Source organism: Abramis brama, assembly GCF_963993115.1.
Source record: "Abramis brama genome assembly, chromosome: 24".
Lineage (NCBI taxonomy): Eukaryota > Metazoa > Chordata > Actinopteri > Cypriniformes > Leuciscidae > Abramis > Abramis brama.
This window is the reverse complement of record NC_139986.1, coordinates 28,293,592-28,312,568: the sequence shown is the minus strand read 5'-3', so window position 1 is coordinate 28,312,568 and position 18,977 is coordinate 28,293,592. Positions and strand designations below refer to the sequence as shown.

General features: G+C 38.8%; 2 protein-coding genes across 7 annotated transcripts in view; both read left to right on the top strand.

Annotated features, from left to right (window-relative positions):
- LOC311075814 (NEDD8 ultimate buster 1-like) overlaps window positions 1–5,499 on the top strand; it is a 34,851-nt gene extending 29,352 nt beyond the window's left edge. For 3 of the 4 annotated variants that reach the window (XM_084103430.1, XM_084103428.1, XM_084103429.1), the window contains exons 11-14: window positions 800–952; window positions 1,029–1,184; window positions 2,944–2,998; window positions 5,012–5,499. In XM_084103430.1, coding sequence (XP_083959556.1) covers window positions 800–952; window positions 1,029–1,184; window positions 2,944–2,998; window positions 5,012–5,172 — 525 coding nt within the window. In that variant the 3' untranslated portion in view covers window positions 5,173–5,499. Of the gene's footprint in view, window positions 1–799; window positions 953–1,028; window positions 1,185–1,863; window positions 2,546–2,943; window positions 2,999–5,011 lie in introns of those variants that run through there. The other variant, XM_084103427.1, reaches the window with a different exon arrangement.
- Window positions 5,500–6,471: 972 nt separating this feature from the next.
- Window positions 6,472–18,680, top strand: nub1 (negative regulator of ubiquitin-like proteins 1). Of its 3 annotated transcripts, none has more exons than XM_084103425.1 (15): window positions 6,472–6,529; window positions 6,698–6,915; window positions 7,315–7,479; window positions 7,555–7,619; window positions 10,713–10,777; window positions 10,857–11,024; window positions 11,801–11,889; window positions 12,137–12,243; window positions 13,324–13,510; window positions 13,610–13,717; window positions 14,801–14,953; window positions 15,030–15,176; window positions 15,546–15,620; window positions 15,696–15,879; window positions 18,005–18,680. In XM_084103425.1, exons 2-15 carry the CDS (start codon window positions 6,799–6,801, stop codon window positions 18,163–18,165), a joined length of 1,791 nt encoding a protein of 596 aa, XP_083959551.1. In that variant the 5' UTR covers window positions 6,472–6,529; window positions 6,698–6,798; the 3' UTR covers window positions 18,166–18,680. The 3 variants fall into 3 exon arrangements, with proteins under 3 accessions (XP_083959551.1, XP_083959552.1, XP_083959550.1); XM_084103426.1 differs by having other exon boundaries at window positions 6,528–6,605; XM_084103424.1 differs by lacking the exon at window positions 6,472–6,529 and having other exon boundaries at window positions 6,570–6,915.
- Window positions 18,681–18,977: the final 297 nt, after the last annotated feature.

Genomic DNA, 18,977 nt, shown 5'->3' with positions numbered 1-18,977 from the left:
TATTGTAAATATTCTGGATTTAAATCAAGCCCTTGTGAACATCAGAAGATATCCACGTCATATTTAACTCCAAAATCAATATATAAAATGATAAATAATAATGCTATGAATACATTTTGCTTTGCAACATTTAAATACATTTAATAGACCATATAGAAATCATGAAGGAGTCACTTTTGAAGCATTTTATTGTTATTACTGTATAACAACAATAAAATAATTAAAAAGTGTCTCATTTGATTCATGTGGAATGTGACTGTTTTGATTCATATGGAATATGACTCATTTGATTCTTATAAAAAACAACGTTTAATTTTTATAGAATACGACTCGTTTAATTTGATATAATATAACTTGTTTTGACTTTTAGTATATGGCTGGTTTTATTCTTATAGAATATGACTCATTTGTATACATAGAATATAACTCGTTTGATTCGTCTAGAGTGATTAGTTTGATTCTTCTAGACCATGAGTCAATTGATTCTTCTTCTAGACCATGAGTCATTTGATTCTTCTTGACCATGACTCATTTGATTCTTCTAGAGTGATTAGTTTGATTGTTCTAGACCATGACTCGTTTGATTCTTCTTGACCATGACTCATTTGATTCTTCTAGAGTGATTAGTTTGATTGTTCTAGACCATGACTCGTTTGATTCTTCTTGACCATGACTCATTTGATTCTTCTAGAGTGATTAGTTTGATTGTTCTAGACCATGACTCGTTTGATTCTTCTTGACCATGACTCGTTTGATTCTTCTGGAGTATGACTCGTGATTGTGTCTCTGTGTCGGTCAGGTTGATTGTCTGTTCGGTCAGTTGTGTCTGGACCCGGATAAGATCACACAGCTGATGAGTTTGGGTTTCTCTGAGCAGGACGCTCGTCTGGGTCTGAGAGCCTGTCGAGGAGATTCCTCAAAGGCCGTGCTGCACATCAGACAGAGGAAGAAGGTTCTGCACTATAAACACGTAAAGCACATGTTCACTCATGACACCTCAGAATTAAACATGTGCTGATGTCCATCAGGAGAAGGAAGAGATGGAGGAGATGAAGGAGAGAGAGCGAGAGAAGAAGAGACAACATCTGCAGGACATCAACACACTGGTGGCGCTGAGCTTCAGTAAGAGAGACGCGGCCCGAGCCCTGCATCAGGCCAGAGGAGACGTGGACAAGGCCTATAACGTGAGCTCACACACACACACACACACACACACACACACACACACACTGGTGGCGCTGAGCTTCAGTAAGAGAGACGCGACCTGAGCCCTGCATCAGGCCAGAGGAGACGTGGACAAGGCCTATAACGTGAGCACACACACACGCACGCACGAACGCACGCACGCACACACACACACTCACACACACACTGGTGGAGCTGAGCTTCAGTAAGAGAGACGCGACCCGAGCCCTGCATCAGGCCAGAGGAGCCGTGGACAAGGCCTATAACGTGAGCACACACACGCACGCACGCACACACACTACCAGAGCCCTGCATCAGGCCAGAGGAGACGTGGACAAGGCCTATAACGTGAGCACACACACGCACGCACGCACGCACTCACTCACTCACTCACTCACTCACTCACTCACTCACTCACTCACTCACTCACTCACTCACTCACTCACTCACACGCACACACACATACACACTACCAGAGCCCTGAATCAGGCCAGAGGAGACGTGGACAAGGCCTATAACGTGAACACACACACACACACACACACACAGACTCATGATTAACGCTGAGATGTTCTTCTGCAGATTCTGCTGGACGGCGCTGAAGCTCAGACTCACACACACACACACACACACACACACACACACACTCATGATTAACGCTGAGATGTTCTTCTGCAGATTCTGCTGGATGGCGCTGAAGCTCAGACTCACACACACACACACACACACACACTCATGATTAACGCTGAGATGTACTTCTGCATATTCTGCTGGATGGCGCTGAAGCTCAGACTCACACACACACACACACACACACTCATGATTAACGCTGAGATGTACTTCTGCATATTCTGCTGGATGGCGCTGAAGCTCAGAATCACACACACACACACACTCATGATTAACGCTGAGATGTACTTCTGCATATTCTGCTGGATGGCGCTGAAGCTCAGAATCACACACACACACACACTCATGATTAACGCTGAGATGTTCTTCTGCAGATTCTGCTGGACGGCGCTGAAGCTCAGACTCACACACACACACACACACACACACACACTCATGATTAACGCTGAGATGTACTTCTGCAGATTCTGCTGGACGGCGCTGAAGCTCAGACTCACACACACACACACACACACACTCATGATTAACGCTGAGATGTTCTTCTGCAGATTCTGCTGGACGGCGCTGAAACTCAGACTCACACACACACACACACACACACACACTCATGATTAACGCTGAGATGTACTTCTGCAGATTCAGCTGGACGGTGCTGAAGCTCAGACTCTCACACACACACACACTCATGATTAACGCTGAGATGTTCTTCTGCAGATTCTGCTGGACGGCGCTGAAGCTCAGACTCACACACACACACACACACACACTCATGATTAACGCTGAGATGTACTTCTGCAGATTCTGCTGGACGGCGCTGAAGCTCAGACTCTCACACACACACACACACACACACACACACTCATGATTAACGCTGAGATGTACTTCTACAGATTCTGCTGGACGGCGCTGAAGCTCAGACTCTCACACACACACACACTCATGATTAACGCTGAGATGTTCTTCTGCAGATTCTGCTGGATGGCGCTGAAGCTCAGACTCACACACACACACACACACTCATGATTAACGCTGAGATGTTCTTCTGCAGATTCTGCTGGATGGCGCTGAAGCTCAGACTCACACACACACACACACACTCATGATTAACGCTGAGATGTTCTTCTGCAGATTCTGCTGGACGACGCTGATCTCCTGTCTCCTCCATCCTCCTCCGACAACACCGGTGAGAGCATCAGAGTAAACACACCATATCAGCAACAAACAGGAAACATCAACAACAACAAAAGTGCATATTACAAACATCCAGAAATATGTAAAATGGCATTATTTATTCTTAATAAAATTGCATTCATAAGTCTAATGAGTTTGTTTAATACAATAAAAAATATATATTATATATATGCATATATACACTATGCATATATAAAAATAGAAAAATGCCATTGTTTATTATTAATAAAAACAAACAAATAATATATATATATAACAATGACAATGCTTAATATTAATGACATTGAATACAAAAAATGTGTATCTACATTAAGCATGTAAAACATATAATAAAAATAAATAAATATGTATATATAACTGCACGCATAAGCATTTCTGTTATACTAAATATAGATACTAATTGATATAAAAATAATGACAATGCTTTGCATCAGTTAAAATGAATACAAAAAATGCATATTATAAATATGCATATTTACAATATGCATATATATTAAATGCCATTCTTTATTAATAAAAATAAATAAATATGCATATACAACTGCATTCACAAACACACACACACACACTCACACACACTCACCTAAAGGATTATTAGGAACACCATACTAATACTGTGTTTGACCCCCTTTCGCCTTCAGAACTGCCTTAATTCTACGTGGCATTGATTCAACAAGGTGCTGAAAGCATTCTTTAGAAATGTTGGCCCATATTGATAGGATAGCATCTTGCAGTTGATGGAGATTTGTGGGATGCACATCCAGGGCACGAAGCTCCCGTTCCACCACATCCCAAAGATGCTCTATTGGGTTGAGATCTGGTGACTGTGGGGGCCATTTTAGTACAGTGAACTCATTGTCATGTTCAAGAAACCAATTTGAAATGATTCGAGCTTTGTGACATGGTGCATTATCCTGCTGGAAGTAGCCATCAGAGGATGGGTACATGGTGGTCATAAAGGGATGGACATGGTCAGAAACAATGCTCAGGTAGGCCGTGGCATTTAAACCATGCCCAATTGGCACTAAGGGGCCTAAAGTGTGCCAAGAAAACATCCCCCACACCATTACACCACCACCACCAGCCTGCACAGTGGTAACAAGGCATGATGGATCCATGTTCTCATTCTGTTTACGCCAAATTCTGACTCTACCATCTGAATGTCTCAACAGAAATCGAGACTCATCAGACCAGGCAACATTTTTCCAGTCTTCAACTGTCCAATTTTGGTGAGCTCGTGCAAATTGTAGCCTCTTTTTCCTATTTGTAGTGGAGATGAGTGGTACCCGGTGGGGTCTTCTGCTGTTGTAGCCCATCCGCCTCAAGGTTGTGTGTGTTGTGGCTTCACAAATGCTTTGCTGCATACCTCGGTTGTAACGAGTGGTTATTTCAGTCAAAGTTGCTCTTCTATCAGCTTGAATCAGTCGGCCCATTCTCCTCTGACCTCTAGCATCAACAAGGCATGTTCGCCCACAGGACTGCCGCATACTGGATGTTTTTCCCTTTTCACACCATTCTTTGTAAACCCTAGAAATGGTTGTGCGTGAAAATCCCAGTAACTGAGCAGATTGTGAAATACTCAGACCGGCCCGTCTGGCACCAACAACCATGCCACGCTCAAAATTGCTTAAATCACTTTTCTTTCCCATTCTGACATTCAGTTTGGAGTTCAGGAGATTGTCTTGACCAGGACCACACCCCTAACTGCATTGAAGCAACTGCCATGTGATTGGTTGATTAGATAATTTCATTAATGAGAAATTGAACAGGTGTTCCTAATAATCCTTTAGGTGAGTGTATATATATATATACACACACACTTAGATATAAAAAGGACAATAATTTGTATATCAGTGACAATGAATAATGTGACAAATTAATTTTATTAATATTATAAATATGCATATTTGTTATATTATGCATGTGTATAAAAGGCCATTATTTATAATGAATGAAAGTAAATCAGTCTCAGTGATGCAGATGTTGAGGAGCTGTGTGTGTTCAGCTTCAGCTTCTAGTCCTGTGGATGAGGAGTTAGTGAACGAGGCTCTGGAGGACATTCCCCGACACGAGGAAGACTATCTGGACCTCACGCTGGATGAAGAGCAGGAGCTCATGACCCGCATCAGATCCTGTCTGGACAAACAGCCCTCGTCCTCCGGATGAGGAGGAGAGATCCAGCGGATGAGGAGAGGAGATCCAGCGGATGAGGAGGAGAGTTTCACCAGATCCAGAGTTCAAGCGTTTAGTTTCTCCTCAGACATTCAAAGTTCAAAACGTTTGATGCTTTTTTGTTTTCAAATATCATTGAATCTTAAAAGGACTTTAGATTTATATAATAATAATGTTGATTTCAGAAAAATAATTTTAGTTTCTACATGATGACGTATAAAAAAAAACGTTGCATAGTTTGCACTATCACTAATTGTCTAATCAATGTTTGATGTACACTGTAAACAATATTGTAAATAAAACAACAATACTATATCAGTCTTTCTACTTCAACATTTCATGTTTAATTCATTGTGTCACTTCTTGTTTCTTTGTAATTATTGGTGAAAATTGTCTGCAAAGTAAGTTTCAGTGTAAATAATGCAAACACAATCAGTCTGTGTAACCTGACATATTTATGTAATATAAACATTGATGATTTAAAACATCTCTATTGAATTATATATTAGGATTTATAATGATCAAATTGTATTATTAGAACAAAATATGCTAACATATTAAAAAAAAATTATACACACACAGAATCTGTCACACACACACACACACACAGCCATGTTTATGTGATTTGTGAGGACATTCCATAGGCGTAATGGTTTTTATACTGTACAAACTGTATATTCTATCCCCCTACACTGCCCCTATCCCTAAACCTACCCATCACAGGAAACATTCTGCATTTTTACATAAAAAAAAAAACACTGCTTAGTATGTTTTTAAAGCCATTTGAAAAATGAGGACCCCCAAAATGTCCTCATATATCACCTATTTTCCCGAGTGTCCTCATTTGCAGGTGTGTTATCATAAAAATGTCCTCAGTTGTCATGAAAACAAACTCACACACACACACACACACACACACAGAGAGAGTACATAACAACTATTAATTTAATAAAAGCTCTATATTAATGACATATATTACATATAAATTGTTTCTCTTTTTTTATTGACAATGTTCTCAAAACAGGTGCTTTATCGAATGGAGTTAACTCATTTTTAGCTGGATATATTACAAATTAGTGAAGTAAGTCATGTGAACTCTCAGGAACAAGCATTAACTCCTTTACGAGTGGCTTTAGATAAAATAGTGTTCTGATTAAATAAAAATATTAAATATTATTATATACATAAATCAAACATTTTTCAATAACAGTTCATCCCCAGTCCAGCAGGAGGTGCTAAAAGCAGCAACAAACAAAAAAAGAAAAAAGAATCAGATGACGAGTGCGACCGGAAGTGACTGAACCAGGAAGAAAACAACAACAACAACATCACGTGTGCGCAGCGCAGCAGAGTGAGTGAGACGTCCTCAACATCTCGACAACTGATATATTTAATCACATTAACACATACACGACATGCATATATAAGTATATCATCTATATAAACCGTCTAAATGTGTCTAATCGCTGGTGTTGTTTTAAGCGGATATAGCGTATAATGGTTTATTCTGGATTTCTAGGGGATTTCCATCCATTCAAGAGCTGCTGGTTTCAGTTCCAGACGCGTTTGATTCCAGTCCTCTTCATCTCTTCATCTCTTCATCTCTGCTGGACTGTAGCGATGGACGAGCAGCACATCCAGAACCGGCTGATCGCTCTCCTCCGGCAGGACAACATCCGCCTGTGGCTCGAGCCCTTCACCTCGGACACCGGGGACCCGGAGCTCCACAACTTACAGGTGAGCGAGCGGGTGTGTGAGTGTGTGAGTGAGTGAGTGTGTGTGAGTGAGTGAGTGAAGGAGATAGTGTGTGTGTGAGTGAGTGAGTGAGTGAGTGTGTGTGAGTGAGTGAGTGAAGGAGATAGTGAGTGTGTGAGTGAGTGTGAGTGTGTAAGTGAGTGAGTGAAACACCTGTTCGATCACTTGTTTCACCTGTGAAATACGCTCCTGTCACTGGTTTCAGTGTGTGTGTGAGTGAGTGAGTGAGTGAGTGAAACACCTGTTCGATCTCCTGTTTCACCTGTGAAATACGCTCCTATCACTGGTTTCAGTGAGTGTGTGAGTGAGTGTGTGAGTGAGTGAGTGAGTGAGTGAAACACCTGTTCGATCTCCTGTTTCTCCTTCATCTCTTCTGCTCAGGAACTGGCTGTGAAATACGCTGCTGTCACTGGCTTCGCTGTGGAGGAAGTGATGTCATCGCTGGAGGTCCTCAGGTCAGACACCAGCAGGAAAGATGAAGGGAATAAAGAGTTTAAAGAGACTTCAGTGGCTTCGCTCGAGCTCCACCTGCCCAGAGAAGGAGAGGTGCGGGATCATGCGTTCAGATTCACTCTTACTCCACTGTTCACTGATTTAACTCTGTGTTTGTGTTTCCTTTAGAAAAAGAAACGGAAAGTTCATTTGAAAACCAAACTGGACATCACCACACAAGAGCTGAAGAGCCGGTGAGTCGAGACGTGTTACAGTACAGACAGTCTCACAGAGATGAACAGAGATGAACAGCCAAATAACAATACAGGTGAAACTCCAAAATATGAATATTGTGCAAAAGTTCATTTATTTCAGTAATTCAACTTAAAATGTGAAACTGATATATTATATAGACTCATTACATGCAAAGTGAGATATTTCAAGCCTTTATTTGTTATCATTTTGATGATTATGGTTTATGAAAACCCCAAATTCAAAATCTCAGAAATTTGAAAAATGTTCATAAGCTGTAAGCCACAATCATCAAAATTATAACAAATAAAGGCTATTTCTATATAATATATTAGTTTCACCTTTTAAGTTGAATTACTGAAATAAATGAACTTTTGCACGATATTCTAATTTTTCGAGTTTCACCTGTAAATGATGCAAACTGCATTAAATATGAAACAAAGTCAATTCTGATGTAAAGTTTAGTGTTGATTCAGTTCAGTTCAGTAACTGTAAAGTTAATCAGTTATGTAACAAATTCAATTCAGTTCAATTCTATTAGCAGCTCTACAGAAAACACTAGTGTGATTCAGTTCGACTCAGTTCAGGGTTGGTTCGATTCAGTTCAGGGTTGATTCGATTCAGTTCAGGATTGATTCGATTCAGTTCAGGGTTGATTCGATTCAGTTCAGGGTTGATTCGATTCAGTTCAATAACTGAAGTTAATCAATTATGAAGCATTGAGTGCAGCTCGACTGAAGACAATAGTAGCTATGTTTCCATCCACACGTTTTTATCCGAATTAAGTGATATCGAATGAAAAATGCCTTATGGAAACAGTAAAATTCGATTGAATTTCATGAATATCGACTCAAATGAAATGCGGTCGGTCTCATCGGATTTTATCTTGATCGATATACGGCTTATGCGATAAACGCTGATGGAAACGTTATTTGCCGAATAAATAATGAATTGCGATTAAGTTTTAGGTCATTTTATGGTTGCAACCTGCCTCAAAACATAGAAGAAGAAGTTTTAGCTCATTTACGCCCAGTATTTCCGCTCTGTTTGCACCTCTTATATACTGTCTATGGTTTGCAAACATTTCGGGTGTCAACAAAGACAGAAGTGGACAAACGAGGATACGAGATACTTTTTGAATTTAATTTACCAGAAAAATAAAACGGCTATTTTAGATAGCAAAAATCTAAGAAATGCCATTATCAAATAATGTCGCTATCAGCTGGCACATAAGCACTATTAGAGTCCTGCAACGGGTCGGGTATCCGCATAAAAAGTGGCTAAAATGGGTGGATTGTGACATTCCTAAAATTCACGGGCGGGGATGCGGGCGGATAATGAACTCCTTGCGGGCGGGTAGCGGATGAACAATATGTGCAATATTTGTATGTCTAAATTAGCCTACCATTACACATACGCAAATATGTGTTTTAGTCAGGCCATCCCTAAAAAATTCTTGTTTGCCATAACCCGACCGACCCTGTCAATTTAGGACCGACCCAATTAATTTTTTCCCCCTTTTAGTCCTACCGACTTGCCGGTTGTAAACTTGCGTTAAGACCGACCGATTTTTTTGTTTGTTTTACTCTTCAGACAACTAATGCAAATGCATTAAAATTATATTAATTATATTTTAGTAGGCTAAGCATTGTGTAGGCTATATAAATTGCCCATATATAGGCCTACATACAAACGTAGGCTACGGTCTTTCTTTTTAATAATAACCCGTGGCGTCAGATTAAGGGCTGTATATGCGAAATGAAACCGAAATCGCGACACTCTGGCCACGAACCTACAATTAAAACTTTCACAGAGATCTCAAACAGGCATTTAGAACACCAAATATTAAGAATTGGTATATCAAGCAAAATAATATTCGATGATTGATCGAAAATCTTATCTCTCCCCCCACATGCTCACCGCTCTGACATTAAATTTCTCTGTAGGCTACTGTAGGGCAGGCTAATAGGCCTATGTGTTGTAGCCCAGTCATTTAAAAACGATTTAGTTTCATATTCATGTTTAAATAAAATAATATATATATTTTTAAATTTCATGTTGATTATATGAAAAGTGAAAAGCATGAATAAGATAAGATGATCCCGAATATAGACAAATGGAGTGGGCAGACATGATTTTGACCACTTTATTAAGTTTGTTTTTATAAAAAGCCTTTCTTTAAAGTGAATTTTGTTTTGTATTAATTGTATCTTAATTTTAATCAAATGTTTCATCAACCAATTTCCTGGATTTAATAAATAAGAGCTAAATAGCCTATAGCAGGCAATATAATCACGGAGGCGCTGGCGCGTGAACTGGAGGTAGGCTACTTGAATGGCGCAAAACAAAGCGCACTTTAGCGCTCATTAGCCCATTCATGAGGCTATTGTGATGTAGAGAGATATGCCATATAAAAAATAAAGCACTTTAATTGGAATGAAGCTTGTGTTTGATTTATCGTAGGCACGGGTCGGGTAATGGGCCAAATATTAACGGATCTGGGCGGTGCGGATTTAATTTTGATATTATCACGGGTGACGGGTCGGATCTGGTGCTGAACTTTGTGGGTACGGGTCTCCGAAAATGGACCCGTGCAGGTGCAGGACTCTAAGCACTATTAAAACTTGTTCAATATTGATCATTTGTTGGTAGAGGGCGCGATCCATTTTGTCTAGCAAAACTTTGTTCGCAAATGTTTGCTTGAATGTTGTGCGATTCAGTGCGAAAATGAATGGAAACACCTTAAATTGTCTCAAATCAATTCGATATACCAATTTGATCGCAAAACACCATGTGACGTCATTACGCACAGGTTTTTATTCGCTTTAAAGCTGTTGGATGGAAACACACTTTCACCAACTTTATTCGCATGAATTTTTTTATCGAACTTCAGATAATTCGATTGACAAGTGGATGGAAACTTAGCTACTGTCATTATTCAGTTCAGTTCATAACAGTGTTACAGAATTAGTCATTTATGAAGTGTAAATGTTGATTTCTTGGTGAATCATTTCTGAAGTGATTCACTCATTTGAACAGTTCTGTCTCATCCTCTGAATCCTGTGTTTGATTATAAACTTCTTCTGCTTTTTAAGGATAAGTGAGGAGTTTAAATTCAAACACTTCAATCTGATTTTGTCTGGAAAGAAGCTTTCTCCAGGTAAACGACTGACGCCGATTTGAACATCTATTCATCCATTGATCAGTGCATGTTGTAAGACGGGCCGTGTGTGTTTAAGGGATGCGGCTGGATCAACAGAATGTGAAGAACAACAGTAAGATCATGGTGCTGAACGTGACGTCGGATGAGGACAAGAATGTAATGCTGGAGGAAGAGGAGAAGAAGCGCAGTCAGGATGAAGGAGTGCAGAGGACACAGAAGGGCTTCCAGATCCTGTCAGAGAGAGGTGAACATCACTCCTTCTACAAATGTTCACACACATGTTCTACACCAGATAATCTGGGCCTGGATTGGTCAACCCAGTGTTGATAATATAAGCTGTGACGTAAAACATAATACCTAATACCTTAATCATAATGCTTAAATTGCCAATCTTACATAAAAACTAACATATGTGTGAGTGTGTGTAGGTTTTTTTGTCAATTATATATGTTACATACATGTTATATACATATATAAAATTTCTACATTTTTAAATAAATATAATTTTTTTTTAATAAATATCATAATTATCATTTTTAAATACATAAAAGAAATATGTACTTACAAATTGTCAATTATACATGTTACATGTATGTTATATGCATATAAAAAAATAAATACATTTTAAATAAATAATTAAAATCTATTTCTTCTTTAACTATTGCATTTATTATGTAAATGCATAATGCATAGGGTTATCTATTGTTATCTATCTATTATCTCTTGCATCGTAATCTAATAAACCTGCTGTCGTATGTTATGAATGTTGTTGGCCACTTGATAAATTGCTTTTGTTTCTCTTTTGTAAGTTACTTAGTATAAAAGTGTCTGCAAAATGCATAATTGTGGGTTTATATATATATATTAGTGCTGTCAAATCGATTAATCGCATCTAACATAAAAGTTTGTAAATATATATGTTTGTGCATATGTGTATATACAGTAAATTATGTAATAGTTGGTCAGTAATAAATCTTTTTAATAATAATAATAAATAATGTGCACTTGTGTGTCCCTCAGATGGGAGTGAGGATCCGACCACTACCCCGTTCTTAGAGATCGCAGATCAGAAAGGAAATCCACTCCAGATCCCCGACAAGGAGAGGAAGGTGATCGTCCTCATGATACTGTATCGATCCATGTCCTAAAGATGATTCTAATAAATGTGTCATCCAGCCTTCTGAAACTCACAGATGAAATATGAGTGTATAATCCTTCAGAAGATTGGTTTTAAAGTGATCAGTGATAGTCTGACACTGTTTTCCTCTCATGATCATTGCTCCAGCACATCATCACGATTGTGTGTTCAGACAGACGGCAGTGCTTGCATTAATATCCGATCTCTCCCGATCTCAGGCTCTGATCCTGGCGATGGGTTTCCATGAGAAAGGCCGATCTCTGCTGAAGAAGAGAAATCACAGCGCCGCTCTGTGTCATCTACTCCTCGCTGACGAACAGTTCAAGTACGGCTTCATCACACTGTACATTAATCATGATGTCAATAATGCATCATGACTTTTCACTGCAGTCACTTAATGTGCACACAAAATATAATCTGCAGTCTATAAATTACTATATATATGCAAAAAGGCAAAGATCAGTAATAATACAATCAGTAATGCTTGAAAAATAGACCAATTATTTAGTATGCAGATATTACAATAACACCAACGTAACTTCTGACAGTGTGAATCAAGTGGGAAGTATAAAGCAGGGTTAATATCGTTAATTAAAACTATTAAAAACATTTCTGTTCATTGAATTAAAATAAAATCTAAATATTAGTTGAAAAACTTAAGCTAAAATTAGAAACGTTGCTTTGGCGATAAGCTGAAATAAGTTTAATTTGAATAACTAAAGTTATTGACAGAAAACTGAACTGAATAAAAAATATAAAAATAAAAATAAATTAAACCTTAATAGCAATATTTTTTTTAACTAATAAAATCACAAAAGCACAATAAAATGACAAAAATTCTAATTGAAATTAACATGAATATATAAAAATATTAATAAATGAAAACTAAAATAACACTGGAATAAAGCTTCTTACAAGTATTAATTCTTGACATTTAATACCTGAGTAATTTGAATACACCGCTGTCCTGCAAACTCTACAATTATGATCTCTTATGTTTATCATTATGTAAATAAATGCATTAAAAAATTACAAGTTATAGTTCAGTATTACAATGACATCAGCGCTGTTATTCTGACATTGTTAGACATTCTGTAAGGCATTTAACACTTGATGAATTTTAAAATTGTGCTGTCCTGCAAACTGTGAAATTATTTTTTATATTATATTTATCAAAAAAAAAAAAATTCTGGTAGTTCAGTATGCAAATATTACAATTACATCAGCGCTGTTCAATTTCAAAGTGTTAAACATTCTGTGAAATCTGTAATTTTACAAGTATAAAGCTTACAAAAGCTATTTTTAAGGCGTTTTCTGCTTGAGGAATTTTTATATATGGTGCTGTCATACAATTGATGTTGATGTTCCTCCAGTAAGTGTAACTCTGATGTTGATGTTCCTCCAGTAAGTGTAACTCTGCGCTGCTCAATTCGGTGGATAACTACGCCGTCCTGCAGCTGGACATCGTGTGGTGTTACCAGGCTCTGGGACAGCTGGACTGCCTGAACGACGCCAGACAGAGACTGTCCCGGGCCGAGGAGTGTTTCCAGAGGTGTTACGGAGAACAGCAGAACCGACTGAGGCAGATCAAGGTCTGTGTGTGTGTGTGTGATACTGTTCTTCACCTCACACACGTGTCTGTGTGTGTGTGTGTGTGTTCACTGCTTGATCCGTGTGTTTCTGGCTCTCAGGGCCACACTGGAGGAGAAGACGTGCTGTTTCTGAGGCTGTATCTTCTTCAGAGTGTGCTGGCGTACCACGAAGGAAACAAGAACCAAGCCTCGTACAAGCTCAAAGAAGTAAACGCTCTGAGTTTTGATGATTGTGTCTCTATTATTGTGTCTATTTACCTCTAAAAGAACCTGTACTACTAGCAGTGCTGATTGTGAATCATCCCAGTGATCTGAATCTTTTGATTCTTTTGACTGTTCAGTGATTCATTTGGTGACTCTTCCTGTAAGTCACCAGTAGATTGAAACCAGTGAAAGTCCAGTGAGAATTCTGAGTGAATCTTTGAATCATTTGCTCAAAACTCAGATCAAACCCCCTCACATTAATGCTCTTGATAGTGGCAAATATATTTCCTTATTATGGGAGTTTATGTTTTTAATTCAATTTCCATCTTTTCTGCGGTGAACTGTTAGAATTGACTCCACAGATTAAAAAAAATTAGAATTAAAAAAAAATTGGAATCAAGATTTATTGTAAATGTTCTGGATTAAAATCAAGCCCTCGTGAACGTCAGAAGATATCCAAGTCATATTTAACACCAAAATCAATATATAAAATGCTAAATAATAAAAATGCTATGAATACATTTTGCATTGCAACATTTAAATACATTTAATAGACCATATAAAAATCATAAAGGAGTCACTTTTGAAGCATTTTATTCTTATTACTGTATAACAACAATAAAATAATTCATAAGTGACTCCTTTGATTCATGTGGAATGTGACTGTTTTGATTCATATGGAATATGACTCATTTGATTCTTATAGAATACAACGCGTTTGGTTCTTATAGAAAACATGTTTAATATTTATAGAATACGACTCATTTAATTTTATAGAATGTGACTTGTTTTGATTTTTAGTATATGGCTGGTGTTATTCTTATAGAATATGACTCATTTGTTTACTTAGAATATAACTCGTTTGATTCGTCTGGAGAGTGATTAGTTTGATTCTTCTAGACCATGAGTCATTTGATTCTTCTTCTAGACCATGAGTCATTTGATTCTTCTTGACCATGACTCATTTGATTCTTCTAGAGTGATTAGTTTGATTGTTCTAGACCATGACTCGTTTGATTCTTCTTGACCATGACTCGTTTGATTCTTCTGGAGAATGACTCGTGATTGTGTCTCTGTGTCGGTCAGGTTGAGCGTCTGTTCGGTCAGTTGTGTCTGGACCCGGATAAGATCACACAGCTGATGAGTTTGGGTTTCTCTGAGCAGGACGCTCGTCTGGGTCTGAGAGCCTGTCGAGGAGATTTATCAGACGCCGTGCTGCACATCACACAGAGGAAGAAGGTGTTACACTATAAACACGTAAAGCACATGTTCACTCATGACACCTCAGAATTAAACATGTGCTGATGTCCATCAGGAGAGGAAGGAGATGAAGGAGAGAGAGCGAGAGAAGAGGAGACGACGCCTGCAGGACATCAACACACTGGTGGAGATGAGCTTCAGTAAGAGAGACGCGGCCCGAGCCCTGCATCAGGCCAGAGGAGACGTGGAGAAGGCCTATAACGTGAGCTCACACACACGCTCACACACACACACACACACACTCACACACACTACCAGAGCCCTGCATCAGGCCAGAGGAGACGTGGACAAGGTCTATAACGTGAGCACACACACTCACACACACTCTCTCACACACACACACACACACACTACCAGAGTCCTGCATCAGGCCAGAGGAGACGTGGACAAGGCCTATAATGTGAGCACACACACACACACACACACACACTCATGATTAACGCTGAGATGTTCTTCTGCAGATTCTGCTGGACGGCGCTGAAGCTCAGACTCAGACACACACACACACACACACACACACACACACACACACACACACACTCATGATTAATGCTGAGATGTTCTTCTGCAGATTCTGCTGGATGGCGCTGAAGCTCAGACTCAGACTCAGACCCAGAGTTCAGAGCGACAGACCAAGCTGGATCAGGTGTGTGTTCCTGTGATTTACATACAGACTTCAGCTGTGAGATCGTGAGCGTGACGTGTGTGTGTGTGTGTGCAGCTGGTGTCATACGGCTTCCAGCTGGATATCGCAGACTCGGTGCTGAGGCTCATGGGAGATGATCTGGTGTCGGCCACACAGATGCTGCTGGATAATCAGGGTGTCGTTCCTCCTGATCTCCTGTCTCCTTCTCCTCCATCCTCTTCCTCAGAGGAGCCCAGCACCTCCTCCTCCGACAACACCGGTGAGAGCAGCTGCAGAGAAAACACACGATATCAGCAACAAACAGGAAACATCAAAAACAACAAAAATGCATATTACAAACATGCATAAATATGTAAAATGCCATTATTTTTTCTTAATAAAATTGCATTCATAAGTCCACCTACAAACATACACACACATATATATATATATACACTCACCTAAAGGATTATTAGGAACACCTGTTCAATTTCTCATTAATGCAATTATCTAATCAACCAATCACATGGCAGTTGCTTCAATGCATTTAGGGGTGTGGTCCTGGTCAAGACAATCTCCTGAACTCCAAACTGAATGTCAGAATGGGAAAGAAAGGTGATTTAAGCAATTTTGAGCGTGGCATGGTTGTTGGTGCCAGACGGGCCGGTCTGAGTATTTCACAATCTGCTCAGTTACTGGGATTTTCACGCACAACCATTTCTAGGGTTTACAAAGAATGGTGTGAAAAGGGAAAAACATCCAGTATGCGGCAGTCCTGTGGGCGAACATGCCTTGTTGATGCTAGAGGTCAGAGGAGAATGGGCCGACTGATTCAAGCTGATAGAAGAGCAACTTTGACTGAAATAACCAGTCGATACAACCGAGGTATGCAGCAAAGCATTTGTGAAGCCACAACGCGCACAACCTTGAGGCGGATGGGCTACAACAGCAGAAGACCCCACCGGGTACCACTCATCTCCACTACAAATAGGAAAAAGAGGCTACAATTTGCACGAGCTCACCAAAATTGGACAGTTGAAGACTGGAAAAATGTTGCCTGGTCTGATGAGTCTCGATTTCTGTTGAGACATTCAGATGGTAGAGTCAGAATTTGGCGTAAACAGAATGAGAACATGGATCCATCATGCCTTGTTACCACTGTGCAGGCTGGTGGTGGTGGTGTAATGGTGTGGGGGATGTTTTCTTGGCACACTTTAGGCCCCTTAGTGCCAATTGGGCATGGTTTAAATGCCACGGCCTACCTGAGCATTGTTTCTGACCATGTCCATCCCTTTATGACCACCATGTACCCATCCTCTGATGGCTACTTCCAGCAGGATAATGCACCATGTCACAAAGCTCGAATCATTTCAAATTGGTTTCTTGAACATGACAATGAGTTCACTGTACTAAAATGGCCCCCACAGTCACCAGATCTCAACCCAATAGAGCATCTTTGGGATGTGGTGGAACGGGAGCTTCGTGCCCTGGATGTGCATCCCACAAATCTCCATCAACTGCAAGATGCTATCCTATCAATATGGGCCAACATTTCTAAAGAATGCTTTCAGCACCTTGTTGAATCAATGCCACGTAGAATTAAGGCAGTTCTGAAGGCGAAAGGGGGTCAAACACAGTATTAGTATGGTGTTCCTAATAATCCTTTAGGTGAGTGTATGTTTGTAGGTGGACTTATGAATGCAATTTCATACTGTAAAAAATATATATTATAAATATGCATATGTACACTATGCATATATAAAAATGTAAAAAATGCCATTGTTTACTATTAATAAAAAAAAATGCATCTATATATATATACACATACAAAAATAACAATAACAATGCTTTATATTAATGACATTGAATACAAAAAATATTAAGCATATAAAAAATATATACATTATGTATTATTAATAAAAATAAATAAATAAATATGTATATATAACTGCACCCACAAGCATTTCTGTTATACATAAATATAGATATACTAATAGATATAAAAATAATAATGACAATGCTTTGCATCAGTGAAAATGAATACAAAAAATGCATATTATATTATAAATATGCATATATATTAAATGCCATTCTTTATTATTAATAAAAATAAATAAATATGCATATACAACTGCATTCACAAACACACATATATGTACATTCATATGCACACACACACACACATATATATATATATATATATATATATACACACACACTTAGATATAAAAAGGACAGTAATTTGTATCAGTGACAATGAATAACATGACAAATGAATTTTGTTATTAATATTATAAATATGCATATTTGTTATATTATGCATGTGTATAAAAGGCCATTATTTATAATGAATGAAAGTAAATCAGTCTCAGTGATGCAGATGTTGAGGAGCTGTGTGTGTTCAGCTTCAGCTTCTAGTCCTCTGGATGAGGAGTTAGTGAACGAGGCTCTGGAGGACATTCCCCGACACGAGGAAGACTATCTGGACCTCACGCTGGATGAAGAGCAGGAGCTCATGACCCGCATCAGATCCTGTCTGGACAAACAGCCCTCGTCCTCCGGATGAGGAGAAGAGATCCAGCGGATGAGGAGGAGAGATCCAGCGGATGAGGAGAAGAGATCCAGCGGATGAGGAGAAGAGATCCAGCGGATGAGGAGAGGAGATCCAGCGGATGAGGAGAAGAGTTTCACCAGATCCAGAGTTCAAACGTTTAGTTTCTCCTCCACATTCATGTTTCACACGTGTGTTTGAGTTCAAAACGTTTGATGCTTTTCCGTTTTCAAATATCATTGAATCTTAAAAGGACTTTAGATTTATATAATAATAATAATGTTGATTTCAGTAAAATAATTTTAGTTTCTACATGAATGACGACATGTATAAAAAGAAAGAGAGCTTTATTTAAAGATCAGGGGAACTTGAGTTTGTTTGATTGATGGTGATTTTAGACACTAATTTCACGATCCTGTTGAATGTAAGAGCTTTTAGTTTGACTCCGTTCTGATTCTTCTGTTCATGTTCATACGGTTCATCTTAAGAAGATGTTAATAAAGATTCACTCATTGTGAACATTTACAGTGTCTGTGGTGTCGATCTCATTATTCAGTCTGCAGTATTCGTCTCATCAGGAGCTGAAAGCTCATCTACTGATCTCAGATATGTGTACAATACATTTCTCATTCAATTCCACTGAAATAATGTTCAACTGTTAACCTTTTGTTTTTATAAGCATATCTATCTAGTCCCTTATAAGTCACACAGTAATGATCACCTAATAATACTGTGGTACTCTGACACATGTTTTGTGGTTTTATTTATATAACATTTTTATGAGCTCCAATTAAGACAAAATAAAATATTTGTACTTTTATAAATGT

Bases quoted from the DNA above. Each gene is read 5' to 3' on its own strand.
- nub1 (XM_084103424.1), top strand. From the start codon at position 6,676: ATGGTTTATTCTGGATTTCTAGGGGATTTCCATCCATTCAAGAGCTGC. The intron at 10,778-10,856 runs GTAAACGACTGA...TGTGTGTTTAAG, and splicing joins TGGAAAGAAGCTTTCTCCAG to GGATGCGGCTGGATCAACAG. The intron at 15,177-15,545 runs GTGAGCTCACAC...GTTCTTCTGCAG, and splicing joins ACGTGGAGAAGGCCTATAAC to ATTCTGCTGGATGGCGCTGA.